The sequence below is a fragment of the Leuresthes tenuis genome, unplaced genomic scaffold (assembly GCF_036924035.1).
Source record: "Leuresthes tenuis unplaced genomic scaffold, fLeuTen1.0.hap1 SCAF_15, whole genome shotgun sequence".
NCBI classification, from domain to species: Eukaryota; Metazoa; Chordata; class Actinopteri; order Atheriniformes; family Atherinopsidae; genus Leuresthes; species Leuresthes tenuis.
In genome coordinates this window covers 15,537,279-15,558,220 of record NW_027325369.1, presented here as the reverse complement: position 1 = coordinate 15,558,220, position 20,942 = coordinate 15,537,279, and the positions used below count along the sequence as shown (strand labels likewise).

The following is a 20,942-nucleotide window of genomic DNA, read 5'->3' as shown; positions in this document are numbered from 1 at the left end:
TTGTTTCAAGTGGTCGTGCTCAAAATGTTGGTAAAACATTTTGCGCCATAAATTCATCATCATAGTGTATTTGTGAGGAGTTATAGTCATTATTGAATGTTTTTTAGAGCAAAGACGCTTCGTATTTGAGTATAAGAACTTGAATAAGGGCAAGTGGACTTCTTTTTGGAGTTGCCCTTATCCAGTTGCCTTTATTCAAGCTTTTAGGATTACCATGACCTGGAAGACAGAGAATCTTCAACAACATTTTGTATTTGTTTGCGGTCAAATATTATTTAGCAGACACATTTCAGTTTTCATAGAAATGTTCCATGCTTAAATGCATGTATGTACCATGAGTGTATATACATATAGCCTTTCTCAGCTGTTTAAGTTTAAACGTATTAGTAGCTGTGTAAATGAGTATGGTGAATAGTATTTGTTACTGGTCAATATTATTTAATTTATCAGTGGCAGTCAAATTTGCTTTTTTCAAAGTTTAGAAAGAGTTTGTCGGTGAACGTCCTTTGGCCTACATTTCCCAGAAGCCCCTGGAGGTGGCGCCAGTGCTCGCAGAACTCCCGTCGTCAAGCGAGGTAGAAACTACAGCGGTGTCTGGAGCCGGGGCAGCATCCTCACTCTGGCTGTTCCGGCTGATGAAGAGGAGGGACAGCAAACTTGAAAACGGCGAAAGCCTCAAGATACATAAAGTAAGCAACAACAAGTGAAGTCTGGGCGGATTTGGATGAGTCGTATGTCTTCTTTTAAATCGCCGTTATCGCGGTTGTTGTTTGTCACTCTTGATTCGGCGGCAGTCTCTCAGACTCTGCTCCGGATGAATGTTTGATGGACCTCAGCGTCTTAGCGGCGGGCTGAAACAAAGAGGATGGATGCAGACTGAGAGTACACCAACTGTTAACGATACGGTGCTTCTTTTTTCGTTTGTGTTTTTCTGAAAGGACGTTACTGACTCGGTGAAAGAGTCTTTCACCGGCTTAGTGTAACTTAACGAATTGACGAGCTTTATATTCAGAAGTCAAGCTAACTAACGGGTAAATTCGTCTGATGGACTCTCGAGGCTTGCAACACAGTCCTCGTTTCGTCGCGCTGTTAACTTACACACCTGTGAGAGATGCAACTACAGACTGAACCTGTCTCGACTGTTTTTGCGCAGAAACGGGACAGATGTATCAACCAGTGTTCGCTTAGATCTGGGTTTTCAGACAGTTCAGCCCCGTCCTGCTTTCTCCAAAAAATGCTTTGCTTTCTGAGGCTCACTAGCAGATGTGTTTGATCTGGAGCGCTGAACCTGGGACTGTTTGCAAGGTGGGTTTTGCACTTTCCACATTGCTGGACTGTCGCACATCACAGCCACAACACAACAACAGCATTGATGATGATGATGATGTGTAATTGAGGTAAGCCTCCTTGATCCTGTTTTAAGATGAGCCAAGGGCCAAATCTCGTCCTCCAGTGGCTGTCGAAGCTCCATCTGGCCCAGTATATGGAATCTTTCCTCGACAATGGCTACGATGATCTGGAAGTTTGCAAACAGATTGGTGAACCAGATCTGGATGCAATAGGAGTTCGCATTCAGTACCACAGACACAGGCTGCTCACAGCGGTGCAGGTGCTGAAAGAGGGGGACAAAAAGCAAGCACCCGGCTACTATTTTACCTTAGAGCCCGTGGACACATCTGCCAGTCGGCACACTTTCCTTTCAGGCAGAGCAGACGACTCCGGGGCACTGAGGTCACACACACAGCAGACAGCAGGAGTGCACCAGGCCTCCTGTCCTGGAAACCATAACCTGAGGTTCACCGATTGTAATGACTTTGTGACTTATCCCAAACTGAAGCTCAAGGTGCTGCTAAGGGATAAACTTGCAAAAGATGGAATCAACCTGGGACAGGCGCCCTACACCCACAAGGTAGGACACAGTCTCAGAGACTACACTCTGTGTCTTCCAGAGCTGTCTCACTGAATTTAGTACGCTTACTTTGTTTGTGTATGTGATGACGGGCGTGACAAATGTCTCTGATTCCGCTTTAATGCTCCGAAGATGTGTTGTTATCTTTGGCAAAGATCTGCTGAGATTCAAAACACTTACACTAAGGCCCTGTTTAGCTGAATGAAAACTGACCGAGCTGTGTGAGTGGGGAGCTCTGTGGAGGGACAGCCAGATATCCTAAAAGTAAGGAGAGTAAGGTTTGATAAATCACCTCACCTGTTTCATGTTTTCCTGACAGTATATAAAGAAATGAAGAGGGACTCGAGACTTTTGCACAGTGCTGAATTTATTTTTTTTTATATCCAAACATCCAGACGTGTTGCATTTCACATAGATGAAATCCATTCACACTTCTGAAATACTGACACTGCAACACAACTTAAGCTCTTAAATACAAGTGCTGCCGGTCATGAACACACATGAAACAATGCTGATATTTTTCACAGTTTGGGCAACAATGAGGAAAAAATAGAAAATAAATAGAGTCTTATCTAGAATTTCAAGTTACACCACAGGCTAGACTTCTCCTTGTCAGTGTGGCTTTATACCATGTGTACTAATGCTGGCAGATATAGCTTAGTGGGGGGGAAAAAATGCCATAATCCGTTGAAGATGTAAGCTTCACTTTATATGGTTAAAGCATAACCCCGGAGCGAGCAAAACTGAAATCCTCTGAGCTCTGAAGGTGGTCACTGGGGCAATGGATCAGTCTGCCCAGATGACAGATGCTTAGACTAGATGATACACTTACTGAAAGTGTTGTCCTTATATTTCTGGAGCTATTCTCTGCTGACAGAGATTGTTGTTGATGTAATTGCAGAGGATCGCCCATGATAGACTCAGCGAATGCCCTGTGGCCAGCCAGATGAAAAGCCGAATGACACATTTGGCTTATCTTCAACAATCTGTGTCTGTCCACGGTGGATGCGATTGATGAATTATGGATCTAATTACACAAGAGAAAACTCCTGTTTAACATTAGTCGGTGGATCGTGCACCAGCGACATGAATCTGTTTCGGTTTTAGAGTAACAGACTGTCAGAATGAATCCTTGCTTACAAGCCCTGTTGGGCAGGGCCCAAAAATATTTTTACAGTTTCAGGCCTAAGGCACAGTCTGTGTTCTCCGCAGTGGTTTTTGGCAAAGAGAGGGTTTTTTTTTCTTCTTCTTTCAAACGCACAGGCACGCTTCTGGTTGCTTTCTCTTTTTTTTCACCAAATGAAAAATTTAAGAAGCTTCCCCTCAACAGCGACTGGACACTTACGGAGCAGGCTTAGTGGAGTCTTGAAAGTATTGGACTTTCTTGTGTTCACAGACATCTTTCCCTGTTTTAATCTCTCAGGGATAAAAATCTAAATTTCTTAAACTGATCAGATGAAACAAGCTGGGCTTTTCTCTCAGATCATGTGTGAAAGCTACACATACCCACCATTACATCACAGCTTGATTTACCTGCCATTTCGAACATTCAAGTACAATGTTTTAGCTAAAGCTATCTTGGTTTTTGAGACCTCATGCTTTAAAGTAACTCTCGAGAATTTGGAAAGTATTTAGCTCTTTAGCTCCCCCTACAGTTCTGGGATGCGGCCCACCGCTGTAACGAAAACAAATCTCCAAGTGAGCCCTTCAAATGCACCCCCACACGCATGGATTTTTTTGTCGAGTTGATGAGACCAAAAAGATGCCCTCAGAAGTTAACAAATCGTAAAGCAAAACTGCGCTGCGGGGCAGGAAATCAAAGTCGTGAACTGTGGTATCTCAGTAACAATATCAATAACAATAAAAGTCAATGTACTACAGCATGAGTCTCGGGCACATAGTTTTAAGGTTCACAAACTTCTCTGGTGTTGCTTTTATAACCTTTTATGAACCTGCAGAAGCACGCGCACTCATACAGCTGCATACAGCTGCATGAGCGACACGGAAAACAACGAGTTCCTCGCTAATCGCAAAGCTTGCGGTTCAGTCTCCAGCATCTCCTTACATTGAGGCTTCTTCAGACCAGCCATCGTGGCCCAAGTTGGCAGAAGCTTGCATGGCGTCACAAACGGTGCTATGTTGCTATACAAGTGCAGACTATTTACCACATGTTAGCAACTTGTTAAACGCAAGTTCGCTAAGCCTCAAAGCATACCTGGTTTGTCTTTTTTACTCTAAATGTGTCCAGTTTTCGAAACTTAAACTGACCTATGAAAGAACTTGAACTCGTCTGGAAATAGGTTAACAATTAAAGTGACAATTGGGGTAATTTTCTTATAGATGACCTATGTTTTACAGCCAGAGGTGTCGCCCCTGGTGTACATTAAAGAGAACGGAGGTGAAGAGCAGTTTTTTATAAGATACTTTTTCTCTGAAGCTGCATCTATTTTTTATATACAGTCTTTAGTTCTTTTAGAGCTGAATGAGCTTGAGAGCGAGTGAGCTTGGTGTCATTCAAAGTTCATCGTATATTCTATGGCTGCTGTATAAAACTTATCAGACACCGTGAGACTGTGTTTCGGTTCTTACCCATTAAAGACACTGGAAAAATATGGAAGAACAAAACCACAACGTTGTACATTTATCACGTCGAGTGGCGGTAACAGGAGAATTGGTCGCCACGGTTTGTTAACCTGAAAAGAAAAAAAAAAAGCTTTGCACTGATTTGGTCGTGATTGATTTGCATAGGCCTCAGTAAATCTGGCAGTGATGTAGCAGAATGATGGCATACACGGTCAGAAAATACACGTTCACCACCTCAGACATCAGAAAATCGAAATGGAAAATGTGTTGGAACCCTGACTGATGGCAGGCATGCCACCCTCATGCAGCTTCTTTGTTTGATCAAAATGCTCTTTCTGTCACAACAAATCATCGACGATATGCATATGATACGTGCACTTAGGTGCCTCCATTAAAGAATGCAGGGTTCGGCATATCCTCTTCTATTTTTATAATAAAAACCTCATTTCATCTGTGCTGTGCTGTGCTGTATGCGTTAAAGTCGCTGCACTCTACCCACAGTGCTGAATGGCACCGGCCAGTTTCACAGCTATAAGCACACACTGTTCATGAAAGATTCAGAGGTTACAAACTACTAAATGCAAAGGCGCGTTGGGATTTACTTCCAACCTTTTTAGAGGTCACAAGCACAGTTAGATTTACTTCTTTACAGTTAAAAGCACCACCACCACTGGAGTTACTGCTTTTAAGCTCAGTCACAGGGGAAACCTGTAAAAGCTATGTTACAGCTGTAAATGAGACGTCAATTACACTGATCTACTGATGCTGCCTCTACAAACTGTAATTGACCGTCGCTGGCAAATGAATGATTTTCAGCTGTGGTTCTCCGGCTTTCACCTCTTTACATTTACAATGTTATGTCACGCTGCTGCATTTCAATGGGAACTGGGCCAACATTTCTGGCACATTAGATCTGGCCCATTTGACCCTCTTTGAGTGCTTACATTGTGAGACCGGCATGATCGTTTAATTAATATCAGTCTGACCAGGAGTCTCAGCTTGACTCGGAGTTGCTCAGCGGTGAATCAGGTCAATCAGGTGAGACTGGTTGGCAGCACTGAGCTGCATTTTTCGAGCTGTTTGGCCTTTCGGGTTCATAAGATTTAGTCCATTAAACAGAGCGCAGGTATGTAGGCCATTGGTGCCTTTTTTTTTCCTACCAAACATGGCATGGTGTCGCTTCAGGCCGAGGCCGACTCCTCAAGTAACATTTCTGTACTTGAATTGGTGCAGAACAGGGCTATTTATCAGTTTGATGTTGATTTTGATCCCAGACCAAATGAATAAATAGATAAATAAATGCATAAAGGGAAAAAGGATGGCTATTGTTGAGATTGACATAAATTAATATACAACCCTGATTCCAACCCCAGGCTTTTTTGAATAGGGGTTGTACAATATACAAGGCAACGTGGAAAGAAGACACTACTGATCAGCACGTCACAAAGAAACCTTTTTTTTTTCAATAACAAGCTTTCTAAAAGGTAAAAGAAAGTTGTTTTCATTGGACTTGCAGTTCCGCAAGGCCTAAAACTCGGTATTGCAATCAATTCCAGTTAGTAGTGTGCTTTGCTGAGTACTTTGTATGCATGACTGGTTCACAAAAGCCCATGTGAGGAAGAACAGTAATGCAATTAAAGCTCCTTGAGCTGTAAACAATATAAACACTGGCTCAATGTCAAATGTTGCTCTGAAAATGTTGTAGATTTCATGTAAAAGGGTTACATGAAACAGCACATCCTGCCAACTATCAAGCAAAAGTGATACATGAAAAAAGTCAGTTTAAAAAATGCTGTTAGTTCATGTTGATGTTTGAAAGAATGTCCTCACATGCAGATGATGTAATACTGTCAAATTAAACCGCACACGTGTCGTTAACAAGCTTGGTTTTCTACATATGGGACAAACACCAGTTTCTGTTGAAGGAGCATCAGCTGACAAACGGCTGCAAGTTGGCATCTTCAAAATGTCACAGCAGAATTTAGTGGGAATGGGATTCAGTTTTTTTTGCTGCAGGCAGTTGTCTAAAACATCTACATCTTTTTTTCAAAATGTAAAATTGAAGTTTGCCTACTTTAATGACATCCTAACAAGCCTCTTTTGGGAGAGTTCCCTTTATAGCCCTCTTCACAAAGGGGCTTCAGCTCCCAGAGGGCCTCCTCGCAGTGCTTTGCCTGAAAGACAGCCCCGGAATGGTTAACAAATCTTAGCTGCTCAGGAGATTTCCTTGTGTTGCCCTGTCAGAGTATCAAGGACAAGCGAAACCAGCAGGTCCCTTTTGACAGAAGAAAGGGCAGTCTGAATAGAGTCTGGCAAAATACAAGGTCTGCAGCAGGCAGCTGACAGCTGTCTCCTCCTTTGTTACTATCAACTGGATGCTGAATGGAAAATTGCTTTTCAAACATTGGCACCTGTGGACACCAACATTATTTGGGTCTGAAAGGACGTGTTAATGAATGAGAGAGGTGGACATTTCGATTTAAAGTCAGCGTAAAGAATCACAAATGCATTTTGGGTTTTGTCACAAAAGATATAAAATGAGGTTTTACACATAGTTGAAGTGTGGGCGACGTTGTCCTCTCTGGGACGCTGAGGACATGTCCGTCTCTCTGTTAGTCCCAGCTGTCTCTGGGCAAACTTCCCAGGTGAAAAGTGTGCGCTGTAGAGGCAGGTGTTGGTGTTGATCCTCACCTTTCCAATCCGCTTGGCACAACACAGAATGAATGCACATGAAAGTTGAGTTTTAAGAGTAGATGCATGACCCTCTGAGAGGGAAGAGGCCTCGTAGCTTAATAGGTTGTGACTTCAATCAGTTTTTCTTTGGTTTACTTCAGAACAGCTGCTAGAAAGGTCACCTCAGGTCCTGGGTTTGGAATTGATAGTCCACTGGGACACCCCTGATTGGCCTTTGCATTTTCTCCCTTGTGTCTGCACGGGTTAACGTCCGGGTGGTCTGGTTTCTTTTCAGAGACCAAAGACATAGTGTTTAGGTGAACTGAAAACCCCAAATTACCTATGTGAGAGTGTGAATGATTACATGTTTCTGTCAGCCCTGTAATACCTGCTCATCTCCAAAATAACAGAGCGGAATATGCTGGCAAAGATATTTAATGGGTAGAGTTACTGGAAAAGGGCTATTTGTGTCGTGATTTCAACAACAGAAAAAAAAAAATCAGCCTTTTCTTTTTTTTCTCACTCTACTTTTTTTTTAATGTAATTTACTTGAAATGTACAGCAGCAGTGCAAGTAAATGTAAAACTATTCATGTTTCCCGTCCACCCACTTTTGAGGTACAGTGAATGCAGCATGACGTGAAGCTTGTGATGTCACATTAAGCTGCAATTGTTAAAGGTTCACTGAAGAACATATTTTCACACCAAGCCAGACCCAAACAAGGTCATTCTGGTATGTCACAGCTTTAGAGTAGGTGTTTACTTCATACACCCCGAGTGTACGCTTTCAAGCACAGAAAATATGCCCCCTTTAATCGTACCGCACAGTACATTTACTGTACGTAGAAGTAGAGCAGAAGCAATTGAGTCCACGGTCACCTAACTGGCTACAGTTTTGATAGCTGGTGAATCATTTATGTAATTGCCAGTGCCAAGTACTGTGAGAATTTGCTTCTTTTTTTTTTGTAAATTCATATGGCAGACTGTGCCGGACTTGTTTGTTTATGTTTGCTGCATTGGATTGACCACAGTGATAACTATTCAAACTAATCCGGGATTAAATAAATCTTTGCTTTGGCTGGACATTTCAGCCGAGGAAAAAAGCTTTTGCTGAACATGTGCGCAAACTTAGTCTGCTTGATATTTGACTTTTATCACCCAGATTCTGGGATTAAGAGCTGAATGACTTTCAGTCCGTTCAATCAGCTTTATGAACCAGTAGGAGCACTTTCCCTTTCAGAGCCATGGCATAAAGCTCAGTATGTCGGTAGCGCATAAATAAACAATTTGGTCATGTTGCAGCTTTATCTTCTATTTGCATGTCCTCTATCTGTTACCGCTGTCTTTATGCTTGCCATCTAGTCCATGTGGGGTAGGCCTATTTATGGACTTTATTGATGTTATGTCAGAGTAGATTAGGTCAAACCAGTGGACAATTACAGGAATGTGGCTGGATTATTGCTCTGATGGCTTCGAGGGGGGTCAGATGGGATGGGTAGGTGTTGGTTAAAAGCTTGACATGCCACAAACATGCTAGTCATTTGTAGCTTGGGATTCAGATATTTCCTGTCTGGCTGCTGTCTTCCTGTCCTCCTGAAGATGGGAAAACACAACTGCACATGGACAGCTTTCATTGTGCCAACGCCACTCTGTTGCATCCCTGCTGAGCTGTATGAGGAATGCATATGTTGTACACACAGGGAATGCCGTCTGATGCATAATGTAAAGCGCTGTGTAAAGCAGGGCTTAATCACTGACCTATATTTGTGAATTCAAGATTAGAATTGTACAAGCTCGCTTGTTTTCTACATATCTATCTATCCAGTTAATTTTCTATGTGAATGACCCTCTGCCTTCATGTCGCCTTCAAGTAGAAATTGTTCAGGAGAGCATGTGGAGGGGCTCCACCCACAGAAAACAAGAGAAGGGCATCACATACTTAGTTTGTCAAAGAACACTTCATTTATATGCTTACTTTGGACTCATTCTGCGAGTTCAGGAAAGGAAGGCTTCTCTTGTTCTCGAGTGAAAAGTATTCTGAGTGACTGAGCTGTGTAAACATTTCCCTAAGCAGCCTCCTTTTTATTGAAATACTCTGTTTTCAGCCTTTATTTCGCTGTTGCTTGAGGTATTGTGTTACGACTCCAAACAGGCCTTTCAAACTATGTGGTGCTCTCAGAATTTAAATTACAGTGTGGCAGAGAGCGACTTTGCTTTGAGGCAGGAAAAAACAGGAGGCAGTGGAAACTTAGATTAAAGTCTGTATGACCCAGACTGCTGTTCGTTCTGTTCTTTACTCATTATAGCATACATTTAAGCTCTGATTATTAATTTCTCACATGTTGGCATTTTCCTAGCAATATGTCATGTACTTCATAACTTAAACTACATTGGAGGGGTGAGTCTTTACCTCCGCCGTGATTCCACTGCTCGATTCACTTGTTTGAGATTCAGACTCGCAGTGATTAATAAAATATCTGTTGGCTTTCCTCCATTATATGTTCAAGTATGGCTTGGCACAGTTCAACTTGGCCCTGCTTCATTTTTCATGGCTGGCGGAATAAGCTCTTCACCATCGTAGAATATGCGAGGATACAGTGACACAGAGATGAGGCGCGCAACTTCCCTGTGTGCATCTGTGTCCGCGTTTCTTATATTACACTGATTTAGGGGATGTTTGTATTAAAAACGACCTGATAAATGAGCTGGTAGAGTGGCTACTGCACTGAATCAGTTTGGGACAGGTTTTTAGTTCAGAGGGGTATGACTTAATTTGGGAGAGATCATGACGACTGAGTGCTACGGGGCTCAGTGCCCATCCATGCCTGCCGTTAAAAAAACATGAATTTATTAATCATGCACACAGTATGTAATCCATGTCCGAGATTTGTTGTTTGCTGTGTGTCGGACTTTCTTGTCGGACTTGTGTTGGTGTGGACGCTACTGCTGTGACACATAAAGCCCACAAATGACGACTTTCTCAGACCAGTCAGAGGTCTGCAGTATCTCTACGTCACCTTGTAGTATTCCACTTTGCTTGGAACCTCAGCTAAGGCACTACCAAAAAAAGTAGCAGCTGGAAACAGTTATGCGGTGCTACCAGCAATAGAAAACCAAAACCACCTGAGCCATACTGTAAGGTGCACCTAAGATGTAATGGAAGAGTGCCAAAGTTTTATATTAATGTTTCCTATTCCTACAAACCACAGCTGAAGAGCTGGATCTTTTTTAGTCGAACACGTGGGTTCACAGTTTGGTATTCCTTTTTCTGAGGTACATCAAACACAGCATCAGATAATGGCTTAAAGGTGTCACGATCCTTGTTTTTGTATTTTTTCTGGCTTAGTTCTGTATTCTGGTTTTCTAGTTTCTAGCCTGTTTAGTTTCCTATGAGTTTTCTCTTGTCATTTCCTGTTTCCCTCAGTTCCCTGTTAGTCACCAGTTCCATCCCCATCTCCCGTGCTAATTCTCCTCAGGTGTAGTCTATCAGTAATCATCCTCTACACGGTATTTAGTCTCCTGTTTCCTTCCCAGTCATTGTCAGATCCTCGCCGTCATTCCCACATGTCTTCCTCGTAGCTTTCATACCCATGATTTTCCTTCCAAAGTTTTGCATAGGTTAGTTTTGTTAGTTCTCTAGGGCATTTTCTAGTTCTTTAGTTTCTAGTTTTTCCAGCATTGCTGTGATTTTTATTTTTCTACAATAAACCCTTTGAGTTTATCTCTGGCTCCAGTCTGCATTTGGGTCCTGTTCCTTCACCTCCACCGCCCCTAAACCGTGCCAAAAGGTGGCGAAAACACAGGTTCTCTACAACAAGGTAGGGCTAGAACTTTTTTAATACATGCTAAAACCAGTATATATGTGAGTTTGCCAGCTGATAATATCAGAAGGGCTGTATGATGTGCATATGTGAAACAAGCCATTTCAACAGTCGGTTAGTTAAGTAAGGGGTTAACAGTAACTAGTGGAAACTTAGGTTTCCTTCATGGCAAAGCACCAATATTCAAGTGGTTAAATGTGTCTTATGTTGTTTACTTATGCGTCTTATTTTTTTGCGTTTTGCATGACTGCACACAGTATATTAGTACATCTTAATATTGTATGTAGTTTATAACAGCTTAAGACATAATGGCATCGAGTCACTGACACTACTTGAGTTTTTCATTGGGGAAAAACACTGAATTGAGATGCATTGAAATAATTTTTTCACACTTGTTTTTATTATTTCATTGAATGAAAAAGGAAGCTGAAGGAAAAAGTTAATGTTCACCTTTTTATCTGTCAAGCTTGAATAAAACCACCTCTGAGACAATCCGAAACCTAATTTTTCAGATCACTGAAGTTGAATTTGTTTTTTTTTTTCATTAGTCTTGATAGATAATACAATTTATTAGTCCTGATTTATTATGAAAAATGGTTTATACACAGAGGCTTATAGTTTGTTTACATGCTCAGACTGTAAGTACATTCCTGCTAATTCAACATGGCACATGTTAGTAATGCGACTGGCGTCGATCGGATGCATTAAGCTGAGGCTTTGCAACGTGCCGTCGGGACATGATTCTACTTATAGGAAGACGGTTGGTGAATTGTGGAATAATTAACCAAAGCTATAAAACGTCTCGTCTGGTATATTTGTTATGTTTACTTTCAGTGTCGGTCTACCTATTAAAGCAGAACACTGGTGTGTAAATAATGACAAGTGGATTATCTTTGCCACATTTCACTCCTGACTCAGATTATCCAGAGAGCATCGGGTTTTTTTTTTTTGTTATTGTATTAAATTTGCCAAATGATTCTAAATAACTTCTCAACAGACTGACAGAAAAGGTGCAAATGTTTGTTTAATATCCCAGATTATGTCGCTCCAGCAGTAGAGGGAAACCAGCACAAAATCAACCCCGACATGTTTCATCACATCGTGCTGCATTCTGTTCAATTCAAATGATAAATTCTGTGCAGCCTCTCTCTTGCAGGGGAGGGGGGGGGCACCCGTAGGTCAGTTAGGATGTGTTTGCCATCTGACTCATTTGACCTTGTTGTGCTAAGATGATTTGTCTAGGGGGAGAGACGGGAAACACTGGTGAGGAGGAGACAAAAAAGTGAAAAGGAGACCTCTTTATTTGGCGCTTGTTTCATGTTACATGCTGGTGTGCTTGACCAGACTCTGAAAAAAAAATGTTTTTCATGCTCACATTGCTAAACATGTCCTGCAGCTATTTCTAATATGCTGAAAGGACACTCCCATTCCCCTAATAGGAGACTTACAGTCCACCTGTGTGAGGCTTTGTGCCATTAGTGGCCTCAAGGGCAAGAGATTAAACTGATGCCACTGCTGCAGCATGTGCGGCGCACTGTGATATTGCTGTTATCCATTTACTATAAGTTGGGGATTTGTCTCTTGTTCTCTCGTTTCACGTTTGATGAGATGCAGTCAGAAATCACGTGATTAAAAACCTAAGGAAACAAACAAAACAAAAAACAAAACGAAGAGCATTATCCGCTTAGATGAAAGCAGAAAAGTTAATGAAGTGTCTTTTATTGATGCATTAACTTCCACAGCCTCGACAGCTCAGAGAGGCTCAGTCAGACCGTTCTGCTTCTCAGCTCTTATCATTTCTTTCCCGTCTCACACGGCATTAGTTGCTTTGAAATTTTATGATCTTGTACAGTTATGAAAGATAAGGCACAGCTTTAAGATTTTACATGTCAGAACATAGTCGAAGATGATCTGCTGAAGTCCAGCCTCCATGGGAACGCTAGAGAATTTGACTTTTTCTTCATATTTGCTCCCTCTACTCTGTGTGAGCCCAGCAAATCCACAGCCACACAAACATAATTTGTTGACACACTGGTAAGGCCACAACGTCGCCTTCGAAAGCCCTCGAAGATGTCAAAAGCAAATCGGTGTGGCGCGGGGCTAGAAATCAAAGTCATGAACCACTGTATCTCAGTCCCTGGACAGTTTCAGGCCCAAGAATGTCACGAAAAAGGATTTCAAAATGAGTCTGAAGCACAGTTCACAAACTTCTCTAGTGTGGCTTTAGGATTGAAAGTAGCAGCCAGACTGTAATGTGCTGCTAACCAGATGCACTCGATTGTCAACATCTCTATAAAAGCAGAAGCTTTGCTGGTCTGAAGCTTTCAGGTGTGTGCTAAGGAGGAAAGACATCAGCAGTGTTTTTGTGATCAGTAAACCTGTACTTGAATCACGGATTCTGACATTTCTGTATGATTACATATGGATACGATCATGTGTTTTGTTTGTTTTTTTTAAGATTAGAAAAATAGTTCCTCGAATCAACCGCTGCACTTGAGTCTTTCGAGGTGTGAACCCGCCGGCGCTGACGGCAGTGGGAATGCACCTTGTGCCACATCAGTTCTGGTTGCTTGTTCACTCGGGGTCAGCCAGCGTGCTCTGGCGGTTTCTCGTGCTTCCCCCATGAGCTGGTCGTCTGCAGATCGAGAGTTCACAGCTTGCCCTGCGTCCTGCTGGGTTGTATAGGTTGGATCAAAGCAAGTTCTGTCCGTGCAAGTGAGCTTTTAAGCCATAAAAACGACATTGTGCTTAACCTTTCAGGGAAGCTACGGGTGTTTTATAGAAGGAAAAAGCCACAGGACGTCTGTATGTTCAGATTATGACCCATTTTCCACTTGTCTTCCTCTTCACAGCAGCTCAGACCCCCCCCCCCCCCCCCCCCCCCCCCCCTTTAGGAATTTCACATAACAAGTTCAGCTGAAGCAGTTGCCCACAGATCCAACGATAACAAACTGTAAGATGATCTGCTTTCCCAGCGATCAATTTGCATAGAGTTTCCTCAAGACTCGTAATCACTGCCGTGTTCGACTCTTGAATGAATGCACATTATCTGGCCTTTGGTTTTCTTAGATTCTCTAATGAGCCAAATGTCACCGTGTCAGCATACATAATGTATTCACTTGAGGAAATTCCAGAAAAATGGAACTGAAATAGTCCCTTCCTCTTTGTTTTGCCTCGGGTCCGCCCTTTAACCTCAGATTATTTCAAGCTTGTGTGAGACGTGAAGTCATTGTTTCTGTTTTGGGGTGTTTTATGTACTTTATTTATCCATATAGTTTGAATAAATGGAAACCTCTATTTCTTAAAATCGTGGGTTTATAGTGCTGATATTTATGGAGACATGAAGTAAATATCCTCTTAAAAATAAGCGGTAAATCTGAGCTGAACAGTGGTCTTTTGGCGATAATCGCTCTTCGGTTCATCTATCCTCCTTTCGTTTACGGACCGAGGTTTGAAATCTGAGTCTGTGGCGGTGGAAAAAAAGAGGTAATATTCTGAATGTGAGAGATGCCAGTGATAGCCAGTGGCCCGATTGCATTAATGCTTACGTAGCTCTTAGAGAAGTCCTATAGAAAGTATAGATTATCATAATCTTTCATAGACAAAGCTTTTAGAGGGAATCTGATCCACTTCCTTCCCTCAGGTTCCAGTTATTAATTCTAGAAATCAGTCTACGGAGCACAGTCTAGTTCAGTTGACTCAGCATAAAGAACACTTTGGCCACGCTAACTGCTTGAATCAAAATGTTCCGGTGTGTTTTTAGCAGAGCCAACGGTGGCATGCGAACGATGGATGCTCAGATGGGTCGAAGAGAAAAGTGCTGCCGTGTGCCAGTGTGTTCTGGTTCACCTCTGCTGCCTCTCATCAAAAAATGCATTGATTTTCTGTTTTGTGCTTCAAAGTGGGTTGAATGTATAAGAGACCGTTTGTTCACATGATTAATAACAAAGCAGCTTTTTTCTTTGGTTCTAGGCTTCACACCAAAGCTGCGTTGATGTTTGAAAACCGAGCTGACTGACTGGGTTTGGGAGCAGGGCACAGTGGCTGACACGCTCTGTCAGGGTCACTTCAGCTCTTGTCGGTATGATTCAGGTCATTATCTTAAAGGAACCTGTGCTCAGGCTTGAGAAGGATTTTCACCTTTTACAGACGAACACCCCCTCAGAATAATGGCGCCATCACCGTGTGTGACTGTCGGGATGATATGAACGAGATGCTGCGTTTCTTTGCTACCCAGGGCTGCAGACTAACTTTTTTATCTTATATCTTATATTTTAAAAGCACCAGCACAGATTTTTAGAAGTACTGCTTCGGTCATCATTCATTACAGGAGATTCATTCAGAAACCCATTCACAAATTTGCCCCATAAACAGTTTTGCAACTAAATTAATTACAAAATGATGCGTTTTCTTACAAAACTCTGGGGCAGGTATCCCTCTGGGGTAAACTCTGGGGCAGGTATCCCTCCGCCAGCCGAGGTTTGCTGCTGAGGCTGCTTGTTCTGGCTGACCGAGGCAAAGCGATGCAGAGCGCTGTCTTTCTGCTCAGGCAATGACTCCTCTCCTCCCTGCTCTCAAATCCAACCCCAAAAACAGTCGGGTGTGCCACTAAACTCCTTGTGAAGACTGACGGTATTCCAGGCATTTAGCTGGGAGACAGCGAGTATGAGAGGACATGTTGATAAATTTCTGTTTGCTCTCAGTCTCACTCTTAACTGCAACTCATGAAGCAGAGGAAAAAAACCATGAGCACTGCTGCCTGCAACTCAGATGCTACCGGCCGTATTTCCAGGCCTCGTCCCCTGGAAAACACACTATCACTGTCACAGGATTCTAAACGCCTGCGTGGGAAATGAGCTTTTCCCAGTGGGGCAGCTGCGCACGATATCGGACGTCTCACACAGCTGCCTCTTCAGAGAGGCGTCCCGTGTAGACGGTCATTAAGAATTGCGCAGTTCACTGAAAATGAACTCGGTAACACTCAGCTGCCCGTGATTCTGGAGCTCAGTGAGTGAGCGTTAGCTGCTCTGATCATTGTCCTATTGCGGTTTGGTTTTTTTCTTCACATTGTAGTCAGTTTTGACCACAGCCTACTCAATGCTTTGTTTTGTCTTTGTTTTCCCGCTCATCTGTCTCTTTAAAGTGCCTCTGAGCTGCGTGCCTTTGACATCTTACCTGGTTACATTTGACAACACTTTGAATATTGGGGAGCGTTTTTTTTTTTTATCTTTGCCCTGCTTCAGTGACTGAAGAAACCTGTTCCTCTATTTAAAGAAAAAAAGCTTTTGATGAGCAGCCAGTGCCTCCTGGGAAAGAAGATGGCACGTTTCATGTGCGCCATATGACTTTGAAGCTTCCTCCAGCTTCTCCCAAGGGAGCTGAGAGAAAGTGATAGCACTGTGAGAGTATGTTTCGGAAACCATTAGGGTGGGTGTTGTGTTATCAAGTGAAAGAATCAGGGCAAACCCAGCCGCTGCACTCCACATAAGAAGTAATGCCTTGTTGTGAAATATTGATTGTCACTTTTTATGACTGTACTGCACAGCGGTGCAGTTTGGATGTGGGTGCTTTGTTCTGTTGTCTCTGAACGTGTCTTGAAAACCTGCAAAGTTGATGGTAGATTCATTCCTCCACACTGTCTTTGTATAGTAATACATCTCAGCTGTTCAGCGACGCTTACATTCTAATAAGCGTTTCTGTTTCTAAGCCGAGTGGTTCGTCTCTCTCTGTGCATGTGTGTGCATGCTGGAGGGGAAGGGGTCACTAACTGTCAGAGCTCTGTAAAAGATGAGTGCTCAAGGCTGAAAATGTATGTATGTATGGTGTTTTCATAAATGTTTTAATAGAGCTAAAAAAAAGTTTTGGCACACCCGTCTGCTGAGGATTCAGCTGAGATGTATCTGTGCATCTTTAGCACACCGGCAGTGGCAGTGAAAAACGAAAAGGACTCTGTCACCCTGGCTCAGCAGAGACTGAACCCACCAAACGCCCACTTGCGGAGGTTACTTCTGAAACTTCGGTTCTCTTAGTTGTGCAGCTCTCAAACCTCCAAACTGCGCTGCCGGCTCTTCACAAGACTGATCCACAGTGAGTAACTTCAGCACACGCACATGCAGTCTGTAACAAATGCAGTGCATGATAGCAGCCTCTGGCCTTCACTCTACTGAGCGCAGATCTGCTTCTGAGCTTTTCAGCTTCACTCATCAGAAAATGATTCCCTTTATTTTCTTGTTCTCATTTTATCTTTTCAGATTTAGTAGAATATTCTGGCATCCAGGAAAGACACATTCCCATAATGAAGGCAGAACAGTTAACTAGCAAGTTGCTAGTCTGAAGCCAACGCACTGTAGTCAGCCTATCTAATATGCGCCGATGTTGAAGGTGGCGTCTGCTTTTGCTGGCCTTATATATTCATTCCCACTGTGTAATGCAGCTGTGATTTTTAGACCTGCCTTAAAAATCCTGAAGAAAAAGACCGATGACAGACTACAACGTATGACTCCAATAAATAAATCATGCTTCCATGCAAATCTCTGAATTTGTTTTTACTCTTACTCTTTTTTTAAGTTTCAACAAAGATTTAGATATCTAGAAATATCTTGATAAGCTCACTACACGAATCATTTAATGAATAAAAATCCAACAGCGATGTTCACAAGTCAAAATCCGATGAACTGAGAGTGGGATGGTGGTTTTAGGTCTTAGGGGTATCACATGCTCTCTCTACACCAAGAATTGTCTTTATTCATTAATTTTTTTTCACTTAACACAGATATAGCCACTAAAGGAAGCCGATTTAAATCCTTCCAACTGGTGCACTGAGGGCCACAATGCATTCAGAACCAGTTCAGACTGCCACTACCTCCCAGGGGACAAGCCTGTAACTATGATGACATGAAAGGATGACATCAAACAGTGTCCTGCAGGCTGTGTTGGACTACAGTTTTAGATACGCACGATTCCTCTGATAATAAGGATTAGTAGATTATTTTTGACTGAACCACCCACACAGCGGGGCAGAGAGTGAGTTGCCAGCGGCCTTGCAGTCAGGTAAAATCCATCAGTTTGGTCTCTTTTGGTACACGAGCTGTTCCTGACAGTTTCCAAGCCTCCACATGAGACATTGTGGCCGATAAGCTTCTGTAAAGAAAAGGTGAGATGTGCCCAAGCCGCAGCATCCTTGTTTCAAATTAGCATGTGCTAAATGTTGTTTCCATCTATACCGACTTGAGCTGGAGCCAATAAATAATCATGACTACAGCAGAGTCATTTCAGACTGGTCTAAATGACAATGAAACACTTGTGTTGGAGGAAGTTGGTGTGTTGTTTTTTTGTTTTTTTTGACCAGTCTGAAAAAGAGCTTGAGGGGTCTAATACCGCTATGATAGAGTGTACTGTTGAAAACTATAACACAATGGCAAGGTTGTAGTAATCTGTGACAGCAGGAATCAAGATGCAGTGGAACAGTAAGTGAAGATCTGGAAAGAATACAAACATATAACTGAAACAAATCAAAGATTTATGCTGGAGTTGTGTTTTAATAAACTGTACGGCAGCCAGGCAACAAACTCACAGAGCTTGACAAGCAATCTTATAAACATCCTCTGGTGTTCGTGCCAAGGGACTTAGTGAAACGTTAAATGAGATATATTATGGTGGAATAAGCCCATACTGCTTGGCACTGAAGTGGGGCCAAACATGGTAGCATGGGTAAATCCCTATTCCCTACTGCCAACATCGTGATATTATACAGCTTGTGTCTACATAGATGCTCTTACACTAAATGGAAAAAATATCAAAAGAGGGGGATATAATTGCATTTATTTACATTACTTGAACAGCAGTACAGAAAATACATGTGCATAGAGAAATCAGGGGCTATACATTCAGAATGGAAAAGACATTGACTGAAATAGTTATGCAATACAGTATAGGCTTAGCTCAAACTAACTGAGACCAATTGTGCCAGTTTATGACACTTCCTACGTTATTTGTTATTTCAGTAACGGATTGATCGGCCATCTTAAGTATCTATGCTGTAATTGGTGAGGGCCGTGTTTGATCACATTTGCGTAAGATTTTTGTTCCGCTCACATCAGTTCTGGTGTCTATGGAAAAGGGGTCATTCAATTCAATTCTATTTATATAGCGCCAAATTACAACAATTGTCATCTCAAGGCACTTAAATAATATAGTCCAATGCAAGCCAATTGGAATTCAATTAATTGTAATCATAATCTAATTCATTCATATAGAGCCAATTGAAAAAAAAATAATATCCTAGCTAAGGAAACCAACAGATTGCACCGAAACTTGTCTTCAGTCCAATCTCCCGTCCTGAGCGTTCCTGTGGCGACTGTGGAAAGGAACAACTCCCTTTTAACAGGAAGAAACCTCTGGCAGAACCAGACTCAGGAAGGGTGGCCATCCGCCTCGACAAGCTGGGGTTTGAGAGGACCGAAAAGAGGGAAAAGAGGGGGGAAAAACACCATAACACCATTCAAAGGATACCTGTTGGAACAGGGAAACACAAGTTAATAACCACAATAATGTCACATGTACACAATATCATTTGAGAAATTAAACAGGGGGAAAAAGAGAGCAAAGTGAGGAAAGGTGTGACAGATGAGGTCCCCCAGCAGTCTAAGCCTATAGCAGCTTAACTATGGGATGTTTCAGGATTACCTGAGCCATCCCTAACTATAAGCTTTATCAAAAAGGAAAGTTTTAAGCCTAATCTTAAAAGTGGAAAGGGTGTCTGCTTCCTGGACATTTACTGGCAGCTTATTCCACAAGAGAGGGGCCTGATAACTGAAGGCTCTGCCTCCCATTCTACTTTTAGAAACTCTGGGAACAACAAGTAAACCTGCTGTTTGGGAGTGAAGTGCTCTGTTAGGAAAATATCTTACAATGAGCTCTTTAAGATATGATGGAGCTCGGTCATTAAGAGCTTTATATGTGAGGAGAAGAATCTTAAATTCTATTCTGAATTTAACAGGGAGCCAATGAAGAGAAGCTAAAACTGGAGAAACATGATCTCTCCTCTCCTGCAAGCAATTCTGCTTGTTTAGTTGAATTGCTCCACACCCAGAAAGAACAAAAGTGAAAAGACATACATTTTGCTCCTGTACTGTGTGTCGAGACCCCTCACCCCGTGTTAGGAAATGTTCAAAACCTTCTTCCCCTGTGGGAGATCAATGTACATCTAAGTATAGCCGAATTCTCTGCACAGACGTTGTCTTTAGCTTACTTGAATGGTGAGTTTGTCAGATCATGCTGCATTTATGAAATCAGGATTTTATTAATCAATCAATCAACATTTATTTATATAGCACCTTACAACAACCAGAGATTGACCAAAGTGCTTCACAATTCCAGAAATAGATTTAAAAGTAGGTTACATGTAACACAAGACAACAACAAAAAGGTGAGCCACAGCTTCAGTGAAAAGCCAGTTTAAATAAGTATGTTTTTAATTTGGCTTAGAACTGAGGTAGGTCGGTGGTGGTATATAAATCAGAGGGCAGTGTATTCCAAAATTTCGGACCTGCCACTGCGAAACATCGGTCACCCCACTGCTTACACCTGGACCGGGGAACCTCCAGTAGATGTTGACCAGCAGAGCGCAGAGCTCTGCCAGATTGGTGAAGCCTCAGGGTTTCACTTATGTAGGGGGGTGCAAGACCATTAACTGTGTTGAAAACAAATAACAAAGTTTTAAACTGGATCCTAAATTTTACAGGTAGCCAGTGGAGGGAGTAAAGTACAGGTGTGATGTGGTCATGTTTACGGGTGTTGGTTAGGAGCCTGGCAGCAGCATTTTGTACCAGTTGTAGGCAGTGGAGAGATGTTTGGCTATGTACAGTGTATGGCAGTAATTTAACCTTGAGCTAATAAAGGCATGGATAGCTGCGGCATTATAGCTTGCCTTCACTACTGCATTAATTTGTGGGTCAA

The 20,942-nt window shown here is 42.3% G+C and overlaps 1 protein-coding gene across 2 annotated transcripts in view; it reads left to right on the top strand.

Moving 5' to 3' along the window:
- Positions 1–596: 596 nt before the first annotated feature.
- The window catches only part of sash1b (SAM and SH3 domain containing 1b), a 56,036-nt gene continuing 35,690 nt past the window's right edge, over positions 597–20,942 (top strand). For both annotated transcript variants that reach the window (XM_072365323.1, XM_072365322.1), the window contains exon 1: positions 597–1,909. In XM_072365323.1, coding sequence (XP_072221424.1) covers positions 1,424–1,909 — 486 coding nt within the window. In that variant the 5' untranslated portion in view covers positions 597–1,423. The remainder of the gene's footprint in view (positions 1,910–20,942) is intronic.